Source organism: Dermacentor variabilis, chromosome 3, assembly GCF_050947875.1.
Source record: "Dermacentor variabilis isolate Ectoservices chromosome 3, ASM5094787v1, whole genome shotgun sequence".
Classification (NCBI taxonomy): domain Eukaryota; kingdom Metazoa; phylum Arthropoda; class Arachnida; order Ixodida; family Ixodidae; genus Dermacentor; species Dermacentor variabilis.
Genome location: NC_134570.1, coordinates 218,878,290 through 218,897,249, shown reverse-complemented (window position 1 = coordinate 218,897,249; position 18,960 = coordinate 218,878,290). Strand labels below are relative to the sequence as shown.

Sequence of the window (18,960 nt, the reverse complement as noted above, 5' to 3'; positions counted from 1 at the left end):
TGCGCTGGAATCTATGCATGCATCCTCAGACAAGTCATCCTCAAGGCTGCCGAGCTCCCCATCACTGACCGCACCAGTTCTGACCAAATTCGTGTCAACACCATCAACAATACCGTTCTAATCAGCACACCAGACATGGGACGTGCAGATCTCTACCACAACATCCAGAGTCTGCAATTCAATGGTAACCCTTACGAAGTCGCCCCCCATGTGGCCGATCCCATCGATACCTGCAGAGGATGCATTCACTTGCCCCCAGATTACTCAGAAGATGACATCGCCTCAACCCTCCGCAGATGCAACCCAACATTGATTATTGGGGGTGCACGACGCCTGGGCCATACTGAAACCATCATGGTCATATTCCAAGGCGAAATCATCCCTTTCTACCTCAACTACGACGGCTGTTCACTTCGATGCCGCCCCTTCAGGCAGAAGGTAGAAGCCTGCACCCGATGCCGCGGGATTGGTCATCGCCAGGACGTCTGCACTAATGCCACAGACACACTCTGCCCCAAGTGTGGAATGAAAGACGTACCCATGGACCACGAATGTGACCCGATATGTGTTGTGTGCAACGGAAACCATCAAACCGGCTCCTCACTGTGCAAACAAAGGTTCAAACCGCGCCCTAAATGTCCCAGGCACAAACAAGACACTTCACCCACCAACCGAACTCCCAGTCTCGACCGCACTCGCGACTCAAGCCGGCGAAGAAGTCGGAGCAAAAGCAAGGACCACGGGCCTGGCTATGCAATCCAAGACGTCGCCTGGCCAGCTCTATCATCAAGCCCTACTCTCGCCAACTCCTCGCGCAACCCACCCCAGGTAAGCTGGGCTAAGGTAGCCTCTTCCAGCTGCTCCTCAAACCAGACTGCTAATAATGAATCCCTCCTTGAAGAAAATGCAATTCTAAAAGCCGAAATTCAAAGACTTAAATTAGAACTCCAATCTCGTCACCCCTCTACTTCAACCTCTGAAGCCCCTCTCTCTAACACGACCCTTTCGACTCATCATCCATCAGCCCTACCTGAAACCTCTTCACACCGCCCCATGGAAACTAGCCCCTCCACTGAACGGGAACCGCCTCACCCTCCCCCCAGCAAACGTAAAACTCCGAGCACTCCGCGATCAGAGGACACCCTAGACGAGACAATCTTAAATTATAACGACAGACTAACCGCTTTGGAGACTAAATTCCATAATATACTCACTGCAATTGAAAAAATCAATACAGATTACACAGCCAGGAATGAAAAGCTAGACAAATTTATTGAATTCGTACAAGCACACATCCAACAAACTACAAGTTGGATAGCTGGAGTCACCGCAAATCATCCTAACATAGTTGCACCTGCTCGATCCGCCTCCCCACCAGCTCCGCTTAACAATGGCCAATAACCCGACCCGCTCCGAGTTTGAAGTGTGGCAGTGGAACTGTAGGGGGTTTCTCAAAAAGAAAGCACACCTCCAGCAGTTTCTAGCCTCCTCTTCTAATCTCCCAGCTGTCATTGCGCTTCAGGAAACTCACGGACTAATCAGCTTCCCAGGTTATAATGTCTATCAGAACAATAAGGTCTCCCGGCCCGATACGGCAATTCTTATGCAAAAGCACCTCACTGCCAATCACTCCCAATTCGACAGCGTCGATATAGAGCACGATTTTCTAGAAATTATTCCTCGCAAAAATAATGCACCTGGCCTTTACATTCTCAATATCTATAGTCGTCCACAAGACAAACATCACCGCTTTAACTCCCTTTTTGCTCAAGCTATTGCCGCTGCCACCCAACACCCCCTCCTAATCCTTGGAGATTTCAACGCACCCAACCATTTGTGGGGTCACTCCGTTTCTACTCCTAAGGGCAGAGCCCTATGGATACACATACAAGACCACAGACTCACATTACATAACGACATCGATGCACCAACCAGGCTAGGCAATAGCGTAGCTAAAGACACCTCCCCATATCTTACGCTTACACACAGAATCCAACACGTCACATGGCACAACTCACAAGTTAACCTCGGCAGCGACCATTACATCGTTACCATCACACTACAATTCAAACACAAACCCTTTGCACCCAAACGCCTCAGCCTTACCAATTGGGACAATTTTCGAGAGGCCCGCCAGATATCAGCTCCCACATACATTCAAGACATTTCAGAATGGGTTCAGCAACTACACGCAGACGCCCAGACGCACACTACCACTCTGCCCCCCGAAACCGCTCTCACTACCGTTGATTCCAAGCTTCTACACATGTGGGAAGCCAAACAGTCTCTTCTCAAATGGTGGAAGAGGCAACGGTTCAACCGAAAACTTATACCCGTGTCACACGGGCACATTTGGAAGGCCTTCCAGTCGACGGCCTTCGAAACGCCAGAACTCTATCGACTCAAAGGAGTTGTCGCGCTGCTACACGGCACTTTTGAAAGGCCGTTGAGTGGTTCCGGCGTTTCTCGCCAAATTGTGTGGCGTTGCGTATCTTTATTTTCGTTTTCATGTCACAAAAAGTTAAACAAACGACATTAAAACCACTTAAAAGCACTATAATTTCTTTTATGTTTGTTTATACATTAAAACAATTGTTTATATATTGCCTTACATATATGTTTAGTTTTTAAGTTGTTGAGTAGCGAAACTTCGGCAACGTTTGCGTCGCTGCACGTCGCTGTTGTCGAGAGTGTGTGCAGTTCGCGCATATCAAGTGGTAAAAATACTTTATTGAATAATTGATAACACTCATATATAGTATTTTTAGAGCATTTTGGTTTGATTTGTTCTTTCTAACCGTGAGTTGGAGCACACTGTGAACGAGAGGGCATGTTCGCGCTGTTTCCGTTTCCGTTGCTCAAAGGCCATCGAGATTTCGATAGAGTTGTAAGGTGCTCCATTGACTCGATAGACTATTGACTCGGCGGCCGTCGAAACCGCCCGTGTAGCAGCTCGAACTTGACCTTTGAGTCAACTGACTATTGGTTGGAAGGCCTTCCAAACGCCCGTGTGACACGGGTATAAGACTCAGAATTGCCAAAATAGACCTCCAGATCCAGGAGTACGCCACACAACTGGCCTGCCAGCAGTGGGGCCAGGTATGTGAAAGCATGCATGACAACCTCGATAACAAGCGCACAGTTTGGCAGCAGTGCGTGCGGGTTCTACAACACTCACCAGTCATTTTTTGTACAGGTGCATTCTTGCTCGGCGCGATCCATCGGCTTTTGCGTGGCTGAAACTGCGCAAGGAAGGCAGTTACCTGACGAGGACAGGCGCCGTTTTCGTCGGCTATCTCTGCACTGCTATCCGCCAGGATCAGCTAGTGTACGCCGACGTCCCCGCGTCTGCGCTGTGACCCACCAAGCTACCGGACGCTGCCTATATATACTGACTGCCCTGCGTATTTCCTCCAGTTTGGCAGCAGTGCGTGCGGGTTCTACAACACTCACCAGTCATTTTTTGTACAGGTGCATTCTTGCTCGGCGCGATCCATCGGCTTTTGCGTGGCTGAAACTGCGCAAGGAAGGCAGTTACCTGACGAGGACAGGCGCCGTTTTCGTCGGCTGTCTCTGCACTGCTATCCGCCAGGATCAGCTAGTGTACGCCGACGTCCCCGCGTCTGCGCTGTGACCCACCAAGCTACCGGACGCTGCCTATATATACTGACTGCCCTGCGTATTTCCTCCAGTTTGGCAGCAGTGCGTGCGGGTTCTACAACACTCACCAGTCATTTTTTGTACAGGTAAGATCGTATTACCTTTTCAAGTCCTGCCATTGTTGCTGCATGCACTGCTGCCAAACAGGAGTAACATTGTTTCCCTTGAATATTTTGTCATGGCAAGCGGGAGAGATCTGGGTAAAGCATTCGAGGATTTCAAACGTGAAATCCGTGCTGAACTTCGCTCCTTCAAACAAAGTGTGGAACATTGCAGTGAAAGCTGTGATAGTGTGATTGCGCTCACCTTGGAAATGAAGACTTTACGTGAAGAACTTGTCGCAATGCGAAACAGCAACGAAAGACTCGCTGGTGAAAATAAACAACTACAGACGAAAATTGAAGAATTGGAGCAATATTCACGGGCGAACAACCTTGAAATTAAAGCCGTGCCTGATGAGGGAGAGCCTTTTGACACTGTCCAAAAGATTTGTGTAGCCGTGGGTGAGCCGTTGGCACGTGATGAGGTTGATATTTCCACAGAGTTGGAACAAATAAGACTGGCGTAAAGAACATTGTGGTACGTTTTGTGCGGCGGGACAAGCGAAATGCTGTGCTGGCCAAGGCGAAGAAGCCACGCCTGTCTACGACAGTACTTGGCTTTAGGACAACTGGGCCTATATATGTCAACGAGCACCTAACAAGGCAGGGTAAGCAGTTACTGGGAGCCGCAAATGCAAAAAAAACGAGAAGTATGATGGAAATTCGTTTGGACGCATGGCGGAAAAATCTTCGCAAGGAAATCGGAATCATCAGACATGCTAAAGATTGCCTGCCGAGAAGATCTGCATAAAATGCAACGTTAAGGTTGGCGTTGATATAACATTTGTTTTTTGGGTATAACCTAACAGTCATGGCTGCCATGGCAGAATGTAGATACTATGATATTGAAAAATTCAACACTGACGTGTCGTCTACTTACTTCAGTGCATTCCATTTAAACGCTCGTAGCATTAAAAATAAAATGAACAACTTACGCATGTTTTTGGATAGCCTATCGATAAAATTTGATGCCATATTGTTCACAGAATTCTGGCTTTCTGCAAACGATAACCCACCAAATATACCAGGATATAATTATCACGGAATTACGCGGTCCACTAACCGTGGAGGAGGTATATCTCTGTACATCAAAAATTGTACTGCTTGTGATGTTGTTGATGAACTAACTTGTATTACAGCCAATGTAGAGTGTCTAGTAGTAAGACTTACGAATGTTGTTATTGCAGCAGTTTATAGGCCACCATTAGGACTTAAGTCTGAATTCTTTGAGTTCATGGAAACTTTGCTGCCCAGTCTACACTCAATGCGCACATCCTTTGTAGTAATGGGCGATGTGAACATCAATATGCTCAGTGGTGACGCACCCAGTGAACATTTTCAAAACATCCTTCGTACTTTTGCCTGCGCAAATCTGATTACGTTACCTACGCGTATTACTGCAACTAGCGCCACACTTCTTGATATCAGCATCGCCAGCCTTCCTTGCGACCAGCACTTAACAGGTGTCTTTTCCCTTGATATCAGTGATCATCTCCCGATTTTCACGTTTATACCAGTAGCTCCCAAAAAGTACAAAAATAACAACCCAAGTTATCGCGACATTAACTCCGCTTCGCTCAACAATTTTTATTCTGATACTGAAATGATTGCATGGGACAATGTTTACGCCGAAAGTGATCCCGATCAGGCCTACCGTATCTTCCTCAAGAAAATCATAGCCTGCTATGAAAAACATTTCCCTTTGATACATAACACAAAACGAAGCAAAAGTATACGCAAGCCTTGGATTACAAACAGCTTGCATAAAAGAATAAAAGCCAAAAACAAAATGTACCATAGATTCGTTCAATCACGTGATGCTGCCTTGCTTACAGAATTCAAATCATATCGTAATAAATTAATCGCCTATTTAAAAAAGGCTAAGATCTTTTTCTATCAGTCCCTGTTTGCTAACATATACAACAGTCCAAGAAAATTATGGCAGGAAATCCATAATTTGTCTAATAACTCTAAGGTTCAGTGCTCAATTAATATTGCAGCTTTTGCTCAAGGCAAGACGGATGAAGACACCCTAACAGAAATGAACGAATTTTTTTCCAACGTTGGCGACTACGTGTCTCCACATAGCCATAGTGATTGTACTAAAACGCCACAGTTTGCACGTACAATACTGGCTAATTCAATTATTCTTTCACCGGTTACTGCACAAGAAGTCACAAATTTCATTTCCAGAATTAAAAACAACGTCGCCACCGGGTTGGATGGCCTGAGTGCTGTCCCTATTAAGCATGTGGCGTCTATTATAGCCTTACCGCTGACATTCATAATTAATCAAATGTTAGAGACTGGTATATTTCCCTCTGACCTTAAACTGGCACGTATAACCCCTGTTCACAAAGGTGGAGCCGTCAGTGATATAGCAAACTACCGACCAATATCTGTTCTGCCCATCTTGTCCAAAGTTTTTGAGACTGTCATTCATACACGGCTCGAAAACTTTCTTACTAAATACCGCGTTGTGAATGATTCACAATATGGCTTCCAGAAAGGGAAATCTACCGAAATGGCGCTATTACTAATCAAGAATGAAATTATTAGCAACATAGAAAACAGACTTTTTACTGTGGGATTGTTCATTGATTTAAAAAAAGCATTTGATTGTGTAAATCATAATATTCTGCTGTCAAAACTGCATGACTACGGCATACGTGGCGTCGCCCATGATCTCGTAAAGAACTATCTTTACAATAGAAAGCAGTGTGTAAAAGTCGATGGCTTGTCATCTCCGACTACTGTGGTAAAACATGGAGTGCCTCAGGGGTCGATTCTAGGGCCCTTATTGTTTATACTTTATATCAATGACTTATGTGATGTGCCTAATTCTCCCAAACTGGTCATGTATGCTGATGATACTAATATTTTCTTTTCCGCACCAACTTTAGCCCACCTAAACATAACAATAAACAATTACCTAATTAAGCTTGAACAGTGGTTGAACTCTAACAGATTAACCTTAAATATATAAAAAAACTAAATATATTATTTTTAAACCTCTCAACAAACAAAGCGATTTCGAACTCACCCTAAACTTTCAAGGAATGGCCCTGCAACGCGTTGCATCTGAAAATTTTTTGGGGGTTTGGTTCGAAGAAACACTGTCTTGGAACATGCACGTTACTAAGCTCACGATTGAATTAGGCAAAGCACTTGGTTGCCTCTACAGACTGAGGGAATTAATTCCAATTAGACTAAAGAATGCAATATATTATGCTAATTTTTACTCACGTCTTTCATATTGCACTTTAGTTTACGGCACTACAACAACCACTAACTATAACAAACTGGAGCGGCTCCAAAAGAAGGTATTAAGAATCTTTGAGAACTTTAATGAAAACCGCAGCCTATTACCCACTGGTCCCTTATTCATTAACCATAATATGCTTAAAGCGTCTAAGTTATATGACTATAAACTACCTCTCTATATGTAAAAAAATAAACTCCCACACTATACACAACATTCCCCGTATGACTACAGCATACGTAACAGGCTAATACCAGTGCCTCGTACACGTACAAATTACGGCAGATCTAGGCTGGATTACTGCATACCAACACTATATAACCTCTTAAAAAATCAGATTAATTTCAATGCCCACTTGGTACGTTTGAATCGGAGGTGCGTGATTACCTGATGAAGCAATGAACTTTTTCTCTTTTCCCCTGGCTGCTACATTTTCCTGCACCGTTTATGCATTCTGTGATAGTGTCCACCTTGTATGCTGCATCTGTATGAAACAAGTTAATTTATTCTTCATAATGTCTGTATCTGTATGCTGCATCAGTATGCTGCAATGTAATAATCTGTATGCTGCATCTGTGTGAAACAAGTTCACTTCTTCTTCATAATGTCTATATGTATATACAGTTGTTCGAATTTGTGAAATCCACTGCCTGCTGCTCTCTGTAGGCCCCCAGGTCCCGTCAAGCTGTCTGCGACAGCTTTTTGCCTGGGGGCCCCCAACTAGTGTGTTGGAAATAAAGTGGATTCTGATTCTGATTCTGACATGGCAACTCTTGCGACACTTATTAGACCCTACCACATCGCGCACACACCACAACCATAGCATAAACAAACTGCTACATGCACACAAAAACAATCTCAACGGATTCTTCGACGACCTCCGCCATAAACATCTGCCTCCCGCTCAGAAGTATGACATGCCAAAATATACTGGCGAACCCAACGACCTACTTAGCGCCGCTATCACGGAAGCAGAGGTTCGCCATGCCCTCGCCACCCTGCGCACAATGTCAGCACCAGGCCCCGACCTTATTAACAATAAAATACTCCGCAATCTAGACGACAACTCTGTCACAGCCATCACGGCATACTTCAATCACTGCTTTGACACTGGCACCCTCCCTAGTTCGTGGAAAGATGCCAGGGTAATTTTTATCCCAAAGCCAAACAAACCCCTCAACACTTCTAATCTCAGGCCTATATCACTAACCTCTTGTCTAGGTAAAACACTCGAACACGTCATCCTCAACCGACTCAGTAAATACATGGAGGACAACAATCTTTAACCATCAGAAATGGTAGGTTTTCGAAAATCTCTCTCATGCCAAGATATCATGCCTCGAATGCAGCATGACATCATTACACCCAATAGCAGTCTAGATACGCAAGTAATTCTCAGTCTGTCCCTCCACGGCGCCTTCAATAACGTTTCACATTCCGCCATCCTCCGAGAGCTTAATCTCATTGGGGTTGGCGGAAAGACATATGACTACATATGTGCCTTCTTATCCAACCGTACCGCAACGATACACATAGGCACACAGCAATCCCTTTCATACGCTTTAGGTAGCTACGGCACGCCCCAAGGCTCAGTGCTGTCCCCTTTTCTTTTTAATCTTTCTATGATGCCGATGGCGCAAGCATTGCGGTCTATTCCCGATCTCAACTTTTCACTCTACGCCGATGACATCACTCTTTGGACGACTGGCGGCTCCGACGGAAAGATTCAAGACACTCTACAGGCCGCAGCAGACGCCGTCGTGGCTCATGCCGGGGCTATGAATCTCACATGCTCCCCTCAAAAATCCGAGCTGCTACTTCTGCCATCCCACCGGGGAACCGGAAAACACATGTCTAGCATAGAGGTAATCCTAAACCACATCCCCGTTACTAGAGTGGACAGGCTCCGGGTGCTCGGTTTACACATTCAAAGCAACCGGCTCAACACATATACTCTACATACACTCCAGACCACAGTCGATCACACCCTGCGTCTTCTAGGGCGAGTCTCCAATAAACATGGCGGACTAAAGGAGGCCGAACTTCTCCGCTTGATTCAGGCCTTCGTTATCAGTAAGATTACATTCGCAACACCATATCTACATTTCCTTAAATCAGAATCAGATAAGATCGACACTCTTTTACGCAAAATATATAAATTCGCTCTCGGAGTCCCCATACGTACCTCCACTGAAAGGCTAATGCTTACTGGAACTTTCAACACACTTTCTGAACTCACAGGAGCCCACCTCACATCCCAATATAGCAGACTTTCTAAGACCGCAACAGGTCGACACATTCTACAAACTCTTTCTATCACTCCGGCATCCATCATCAAGACTAAATACACCATTCCACATCACATACACGAGAACCTCTGCATCCCCCCACTTCCTAAAAACATGCACCCTGTGCATCACAAACAGCGCAGGAGGCAGCGAGCAAAGGCTCTCCAAAAACAATTCTCCACCTCTAAAGACGTGCTCTATGTTGATGCAGCCGAATATGGGAAGAGAAATCATTATGCAATATCAGTCATTAACTCTCACGGGCAGGTCGCTGCGGCCGCCTCCATTCCTGGCTCTTCCTCGGAGGAGGCGGAGGAAGCGGCCATAGCCCTGGCCCTCACAATTCCAAATTCATCAGTTATCGTTAGCGACTCCAAAGCAGCCATACATAACTTCGGAGCGGGTCGGGTCTCTAAGCCAGCTTTTTCTCTCCTCTTGGCTCATCCTTTCAATCAAACTGTGGCATTAATCTGGACTCCCGCGCATGCGGGCCTTGCCGGAAACGAGGCGGCTCATGCCAGTGCCCGAGGATTTACAGTCCGGGCTCAGGCATCAGATGCGTCGGACCTCGCCACGGAGGAGGCGCCGTTTACAGCGCGGGATCGACTTATTACTTACCACGAAATCTGCACACACTACCGATTAGACCGCTTAACCTTTCCGCCACTCATGGGCAAATCCCCGCGTAGGCGTGAAGTTCTCTGGCGACAGCTGCAGACTCGCACCTTTCCGTCCCCTTACCTCCTCCACCTCATTCATCCCGCCATTTACCTTTCTCCCTCTTGTAAATTCTGTGTATCTCCCAGAGCAGACTTAAACCATATCATGTGGGGGTGCCCTAAGCACCCCCTTCCCCCTTTCCTCAAGCAATTAATATCTAGTGAGGAGCAGTGGGAGGCTGCCTTGCGCAGCTCCAGGCCCGATCTTCAGGAGGCCATCCTGGAGTGGGCTGAGAGGATAAAGGAGGCCTACTTCAAGTAGTTCCTCCCCCACCCTCTATTCCATTGCCCCGTTCCCTTTAAAGAGGGATAAATAAAGTTTTTCATCATCATCATCAAGTGCTTCTTTTTCTTTTCTAGTTAAATTGATATCTCGATATGTTGCAAAACTCGCTTTCATTTTTCTTTTACGAGCTTTCTGTTTTTTCGCTTTTTCTCAAATTGTTACACTGCTTTCTTCGGCCTTTTTTGTTATATTTACCATGTGTTCTCGTTACTTGCACGTCTCGGTTTCATTTCTTTTTGAATATTTCGTGGCTGTTCTACACTTTCTCACGTTATTCAACTGCTTTCTCCTCCTGCTTATGCATTTGTCTTAGGATGTCGATATTTTCCAGGAGTTGCTATCGTTACTTTTTCCGAGCTTTGGGTTCTTCAGTCAGGGTTTCCCACTTTGTTCAACTACTTTGTTCTCCTTTATTTTTGCATTTTCCTGTGACTGTCAATATATCGCAGAACTGACTTTTATAGTTATTTTCCAAGCTTTGCGTTGTATGTGTAACATTGCCCGGCATTGTTCAGCTGCCTTCTCCTCCTTTCTGTTTGTATTTGCCTTGTGAACCTAATGTTGTGCATAGGTCCCTGAAACGTTCTGTTCGGAGGCTTGGGCTCTTTTGTTTTGTTTTCCCGCTTTGTGAAACTGCTTTCTTCACTTCTTTCTTTTGTATTAACCTTGACATCTCAATATTTTTCATACCTCGCTGTCATTGTTCTTTTCAGGGATTTGTGTTGTGTCACATTTTCGCACAATGTCTAACTGCCCTTCGCCTGCATTGTTATATGTATTTACCTTGCGCTTCCCCTAATGGACGCGCTTTATTATTGTATCTTCATCGAGTGTTATATACCCATATATATATATATATATATATATATATATATATATATATATATATATATATATATATATATATATATACACACCGAGGCACATGGTAACTCATTGCATAGGTGATCGATTGACTCATTTAATATTTAGTTCCGACTTCTTTGATGTTTGCCGCTCCGAGCTCGCTGCGAATGACGCTATTCAGACGCCAGTAATGTACCTGCGACATTCTGGTATGCCGTTGCTTGTAATAGGCTACCTGAACTTCTCAATGTACACCATGTATACCTAACGCAGCACCATTCATTCAGGTTTGGTCACACGAATGAAGCGCGGCTCCTTGCCTACGTTCTTGCACAAAGCTTACTCACATAGATGATGTGCTTCTGGTTCTCCGTCTGGTCGACGCCCACACGCACGGACAGAATTGCGTTGAGTCCCACCTCTCGTATGAAGTGGCCGAGGGTGGTGATTACGTCGTCCGTGACACGGCCTTGCACTATTGGCCAGCGAGGAATGTTGTGCCTCTGAAGAAGGTCGATGAGGGGCTTGACTCCCTTCGTATTGCGCATTTCTGCCAAGTAAACAGGCATATATTCATATTACGCCACTTGAAAAGCGAAAGTTTTCATTAAAGCTTGGCGTTTTACAGATTTTGTCTAGCAGAGGAAAAACAAAGATTGGTTATACTAACAGTTATGCCACTGGAATAATCGTTTCGACAACATGACTTTTGAATCTTACTGAACCTGCCGAGATACAGCAGCCAGTAAGTTAAGCTGGTCATGCTAGAAGTGACAGTGACAATTCTGATGGTTTCCCGACATCGTACAAGACTTTAGGAGTGTAATTTTGTTCCTATCCCGAAAGTTCCAAAGAAATTATGGTCACCAAATTCGTGTCCATGCCGGCGTCTGTCTACTCAACTACTCAAGGCATTGATCATCTTCAGTTAAATACGGCTTTTATAGCTTAAACATTTGCACCACGGCTAAAAGCTTTTAACGGGAGTGTTTAGGCGTCAGCTGTGGTAAAGGTTGAGCGTTTTAGTCGCCACTCTCGAGCTCACCGAATCGCTTGAGGGTCTAAAGGGGTGTAATCGTCCTGCTTCTCTGACAAATAGTTGTAACCTTGTTTATACCAGTATGGTTCAAGCTGGTACGCTACCGTTCACTATTCGAGTGCTCTCCGGCTTTCAGCATACAATGAAGAAAGCGGGCGCACAGCAGCGTGCCAAATGAGAAGCCGTTGTTCCCGTAAACACCAGCTACAATTAGCGTGACGCGGGGCCAAGCACACGTGCCCCCACCGCCTGTGATCACCAGAGCACAACCAAATCGGCCAAATCACATTCACGAAGGCTAACGCCATCTAGCTGCGTTGCAGGGAAACGAGCTTTATGTCACTCGCGAGACATTTCATCTCATTGGTGAAACCGCACGCAACGTCCGGGCTGCGCACGGCGACAGATGAAGCGAACATGAGGAGCCCGCCAAAAAAAGCTGACACCTTAAAAGTTTACGATGTGAATCTGCCGCGGTGAGTGCGGTGCTGAAGCTTCATAGGGTAGCAATAAGTACGAGGAACGACGTTTGAGGTAACGGGGAAGGACGAGTCAGCGTCAGCTTGCCAAGTGACACTTCAGCTTTGACCAACGTTCGAAAGGTATGGGAGTTTCTGGCCCAATGGTGACCTAATGTTGGCAACGTGATGCCAATGTTGATAGAGCTATTCTGATTTCTCGCCCAACGATGGCCTAAGGTTAACACCGTGGCGCGAATATCGGCTGTGCCATTCTGATAGCGACCCAACGCTGGCCTGGTTTACACATGCACTAAACTATATCAGCACTGCCACGCGACAAGGCGGAAGTTATTGGGCCGATGTTCCTATGACGCGCAATCATGGGCTATGTGATAAACCGTGCTGTACTAAGTCGAATGCCATTTCTGATTGCGCATCACCACGATTGTGTCACTTCTCACAAACCTGTCCGAAAAAGCAGCCGCGCTACTGCACCTATTCTCATGTATTTAACTTATAATGGGGCGTACCTGATCAGCAATCTTGATACATAAAAAATTAACTCGCCCTTCCGGCTCTCTGAAAGTGGATCTACAGTGAAGCTGTTGAAAAGCACCGTTACAACTGCTGGGAGGGGTATGCAATGTTCTATCGCTTTAGACTATTAGTAATAATGTTAATTTAGAGTAATGGGCGTGATGGCAATTTTAACAGCATGCCGCCGCTAGTCCTGTTGCCCTTTTTCCCTTTTACATCTTCTCATAGTCACACTGCTCCTCACGAGTCCTAGCTATGCGCTGGATACCTATAGCAGTGTTGCAACAACAATGAGATACGTTGTTAGGCTTGTTTGTTTATGTAAAGGATAGTGGCGTCACTTCCCACGTCACAAGCTGCCGTTGCCGAAGCAGCTTGCGCAACAGCGATCTTTACCGGGAAATCATCAGGAGCCTTATCATCAATTATGCGGTGGGATGCTTGTTTTGTACTTTTTGTTTATTGAACCGAATGGCTGTTCTTTATTTTGTATGCGCGATTCCAAAATATGCATGCGCTTGTCGCTTCACTTTTCTCAGTGCTCGAAGCTTGCTTCACCTCCGTTGCGGGTTGGCCCGAAAAGGCGCAACCTCCGGGATCGGCCCACATTCTTCCCCACGGAAGACTACACAAAAATAGCGACCAACGAGAGGCTAACGGCTTCACTGCAAAACAGACAGAGTCGCAGCAAGCGAACCGACCATGGCAGAAACTTCCGAGTTTCAGAATCGTCTTCTTCTTTCTGCGTCAGCAGCACACTTCTTCGGGTAGTGTCGGCCGTCTTCATCAAATTCACTTCACCTTAGGAAAACAGCCATACTCACGGCTTGTCACCCGTTCACCATCGGCACGAAGTCGTTGACAGGGTATACAAGCTGATTGGTTGTTCCGTACTCAAGCGAACACAGCGAATGAGTCAGAGTCGGGAGAGATAAAAAAGTATTTATCGACTGAAGACGATAGACAAATTAAAAGAAACACAAAACACTAACATAAATGCACCTAATATAGATCAATGGTAAAGACATCAAAAATAGAACGAACAGTTAACAGTAAATAGAGAAATTAACACTACGCGTAACACACTTAACGGTGGTAAACTAAACAGAGTTCAAAAGAAACAAATGACGGCATACGCATGGCCGGGCAGCAGCAGCAATTCCATAAAGCGTGGAGTAGACGGCAGAGCTTTCTCGAAGAAGGCTGGCAAGCCGATCTCATTGCGGTGGAGGCGATTGCTGGTCTCGGTTTCCCGGGAGTCTAGGTCTGACGTCGTCCCTCGAGCAGGTTGAGCTAAATTGAGGGGAACTACCGTTAGCTTCGTTGCAGACGTTGGTTTGTCGTCTCTTACGTCCACTAGTAACTCACACTTCAGACGAGGCTCGGCGGCCGAGGCAATACGGGACAGCACTAGCTCCTTGACCATTCTCAGCAGATTGTAGGCTCAACTTCGACTCCTTAGCTCGGTCTCAAACCTGCGTTTAAATAACTTCTTTCCCTATTTCCCTGTGTTGGGGAACGGCAGCTAGTGGTGACGATCCAATGAAGTTCACCCAATTGCGTTCCGGCTACTCACAAGGTCTATGGCTGCGCCCTTTTTAATTAGGGGGAGGTAACAGGTGATCAGTCCCCGCTGTTAGAGGTCGCGCACTTGTGTTGCAGCATACACGCACACTATTGAGTCCGTCGCGGCCCTCTATCGTTGGTTCAAAAACGGGAGAAACAACTGCAGCCGACAATACGGCGCTGTCGGCACGCATACACTGCCAGGAATTCGTACACACAGGATTGCACAGAGACACCCCATGTTTCGGAGTATTAGCACCCCTGCCTTCTTAGTAAACTTGTCAATACACGCGTGGGGCACAGAATGTGCGCAGGTTCCAACGAAAAGCCGTCGGGGCCTCACGGTCACACCGACGACAAAATGACAATTATCTCTAAACACGCCTTGGACTTCTTTCGGGCGCTTGCTCGAGGGGTTGGCAGTACTCGTCTTGCTCGCTGGTCCCTATTTCAAAAACCTTTTGGCGCTCGTTGATCGGTGCTTCGCTGAATCGATTAATGCCGCGCCATGACGGCCATTCTTTCAAATTAGGCGAAGGACATTACGGTGTGGTCCTGCTATGGCCAGCGTGTATCACGCGCTCGACGTCGTGGATCAGAAAAGCGCTCAAGTGGCTCCGCGTAGTTCACTGGCGAATTTGGCGCTACATGCTGCAGGCCGTGATAACTCGAAATAAATTTGGTCGACTGACCGGGGTTAAATTATGCAATCCAGAGCCACACAAGCGAATCAGGGATTTACGACGCTGAAGGCTTGGAAATGTCTAGATGGTGTATTTAGCGCTGCTGATCAACAGTAGTGATATTAGGCAATCTGGCAACACTCTCCAGCATGTTTAGCAGCTCCGTAAGCTGTCGACGACGCACTTACACTTTGGCAGTGAGGAAGTATGGCGTCGAGGGTGCAGGAGGTTTCGTGTAAGGCAGTAAGGAGAGAATGTAATGAATGCCGCGTAAGGCAGTAAGGAGAGAATGCCTCCATAGTCTGCGTGGCAGCATTATGGGCGTACGTCACTATGAGATGAACACAGTCCCAGCTTGAGTGATCGAAGGCGACGTACGTTGCCACCTTATGGTCCAAAGTTCAGAGAAATCGTTCTGTCCTACTATTCATTTCAGCGTGGTAAGCAGTGGTGGTCCGGTGAACTACCTTGCGTTCCTTTAGAATTGATTCGACGATGTCTGACAGAAGCACACTTCTTTCGTCGCTAGCAGCTCGCGTAGTGCACCCTGCTAATGAAAGAGCGAACGTCACTAGCCGATGCAGATGGCAATGGTGTGGCCTAAACAGCGCGTGAGGTGATCGGTAGCAGCAATTATCCAGCGGTTGACCGCAGGAATGATGGCAATGCGTTTATACAAGCCATTACCGACGCGATCGAAGGGGCGCCCGGGAAAATGCAACTGCTGTAACGGAGCGGGGGAACGCAAGTTTGATTCTTGTGGCGCTGGTAAGCGAGGCATGAAAGAACGTACCAGCGGATGAGGCGCTAGATTTTGCGCTAACAGTAGCGGAGGAGGCGTGTGCACGCGTTGAATACTCAGGCATGTGCGCACAGAAGCCGGCGTGGAAGGAAGCGCATATGTCTGAACACAGAGGGAGGGATATAACCAAGAGTTAATTGCATCCTCAGCAGATATACTTACGACTCTATAGCAAGTATCATTCAGTGATCAGAGTCTGGTCTCTTACCTGCCCCGCTACCCTACCCCATCCCTCATCCACCCTTACAGAGCGATGGGAGACCTTGCTAACCAGCACCGCCCTGGAAGACCAGCTCCTCCTGATCTCCAGGGGCCAGGCGGCTAGGGAAGCATATGGGTCCCGTGAAGAGGGAACCACTTCCATCGACGGCGTCTAAGAAGATGTCGAGCTCGGCTCAATGAAGTTGTTTCTCTCTCTCTCTCTCTCTCTCTGCTTCACAATTGCAGCAATGAAAACAAGCTTACTTTTGAGTTGGGATCTTTGGAAACTGAATGTTAAGATTTTAGAAGATGACGTTTTTCAAACTGACGTTAAGGACAAAAATTCCGAAACTACTAGAAGCAGAAGCAGAAAGATCAGTAGAAACGTGGGAAAACTTTAAAGAGGAAATAAAGATCACTGCCATCGGAAGAATTTGTATCTTGCGGCGCAACGAAAGAATGAAAGAAAAGGATCTACAGGGTGACTGGAATTTCGCTTTGAGCTTGGCATTTGAGCCGCCAGGCAAGTACACGGCTGAGATTAAAGAAATAAAAATTAATTAGAAGTAATCGCCAATGAAAAGTACATGGGCGCCGTTGTACGCGCACGCGCTGAGAGAGTGCTATGTGGCCAAACACCAAGGCAACGATCCATCTCAGATGAAAAGAGATACGCAACGAAAAATGAAATTAAGCAGATAAGATATGGGAACGGAGCCACCAGCGACGCTGATTTAATTCAGCAGGCTTTTGTACAGTTTACTATCAACTACTGGGAGGGCAACCAAAGGTCGATCAAGGATTTGAAGGTGAATTCCTTAGACTTATGCTGAAGTTAGAGCAGGAAACCACTGATGCGCTTGAAGCGCCTATTACGTTGTGAGAGATAGAGCGATCGGTGAACTCGGAATGGCCAAGGCGCCTGGGCCAGATGGAATGAGAGCGGCCTTTTATAAGGCATTCAAGGACGATCTAGCAGTCACTCTGCACCACAATCATGCAGGTAAACGACAAAAAGCGTCTTCTCCCGTCTTTTAGGGCAACGCATGTTGTACTTATCTCCAGAACAGAAGATTCTGTTAACAACTGTCGGTAACATCGTTTCGACCAATCAACCTGACGAACCCTGATTAAAATAATGGTCCCCAACGTTTTAGCCAGAAGGTTACAAAGAGTGATGAAACAAATCGTGGCACCGCATCACACGTGCGGGATTAAAGGCCGATCAATTTTCAGACGCATTCATGTCGCCAGAAGTGTCTTGAAGTGTTACGACGCATTAGGGAGAGCGTGTCGCTATAATAAACTAGATTTACAGAAAGCTTTTGACCGGATGGCACATGAAATTCTGTTGAAAATCTTAGAACGCGTTAATCTCAGCTCAGTAGTATTAGAAGGTGTTAAGATGGCATATGCAGAGTGTCTCAGTAGTCTTGTCGTAAATAATCGTGTAACAACACCGTTTCAAGTGCTAACATCAGTGCGGCAATTAGGATCGCTATCTCCAATGCTGTTCGCTATATACCCTTTTGTTTAAAGGTTGATGAGAGTCAACAAGTGAGGGGGTTTAGCTTTATGGCGAGTAAAATTAAAATCTTAGCGTGCGCAGACGGCGTAACTGTTTTCTGTAGAGACAGGCAGTACGTCACCGAAACAGTTAACACTGTTATCAATTTTGTCGAATGTCCGGAAGCGCCGGTTATTGGTGCAAATGCTTGGTTTTTTGGCATGGGAGCTGGGAAACCGAATCACCTTTCTTTCAAAACTTCCTGTGGAGAGAGACGCCAGTAAAATATCTAATAATACCACTTGATCAGTACCAAGATGTTACTGAGTATTGGAATAGGGAAACCATCAATGTTCGCTCGGTGAAAGCTGTGAAATTTATTCATTGTTTCGAAAATTCGGTCCGTGCTTCAAATTTTTGGATGAAGAGAGTCAATGTGCAGAAACTGCAAAGAGTTTTCCCAGTCTTTGTGTGGGGATCTACTTGGGAGCAAACAAGCCGGATTAATTTGTTTCGCTCTGTGAGAGAGGGAGGTCGAGGACTAGCCCATTTGTCTCTTTGACAGACGTTGTCTGCGTTTCTTTTTTTTAGGTGATCGAATTGATCGCTTTTCGCGAACGGTAGTACAAGTGAGGCGAACTAGAGTGTTACCTGACTTTCCTGTGTCAAAGAACGATGTAAGATGTACAAGTGCTCGTGGTTTCTTAAAGGGACCCTGAATCGATTGTGACGATTTTCTACAAACGTACTGAGTCGTTAGAGTATGTCCTTCTGATCATTAATTGACACATCTAAGTGCCCCGCGTAAAGCGTGTAATTTATTATAAGGCTTTAAAGATGCACATCGCTGCCGATCGCAGCACACTGCGGAAATCACCCATATGACGTCAGTGGGGCGAGCTATCCGATTGGCTGACCATGGCGCGTGATCGATAATTTTTCCAATTTTATGGTAAGCAAATGATGTTCCTAATAGTTGGTATGCTAGTTAATTTCTTTTTT

General features: G+C 46.1%; 1 protein-coding gene across 1 annotated transcript in view; it reads right to left on the bottom strand.

The window, feature by feature from the left end:
* Window positions 1–11,710, bottom strand: part of LOC142575026 (neprilysin-1-like) — a 278,838-nt gene extending 267,128 nt beyond the window's left edge. The window contains exon 1 of the mRNA XM_075683998.1: window positions 11,510–11,710. Within this exon, the coding sequence (XP_075540113.1) occupies window positions 11,510–11,710 (201 nt within the window). The remainder of the gene's footprint in view (window positions 1–11,509) is intronic.
* Between the last annotated feature and the right edge of the window lie 7,250 nt (window positions 11,711–18,960).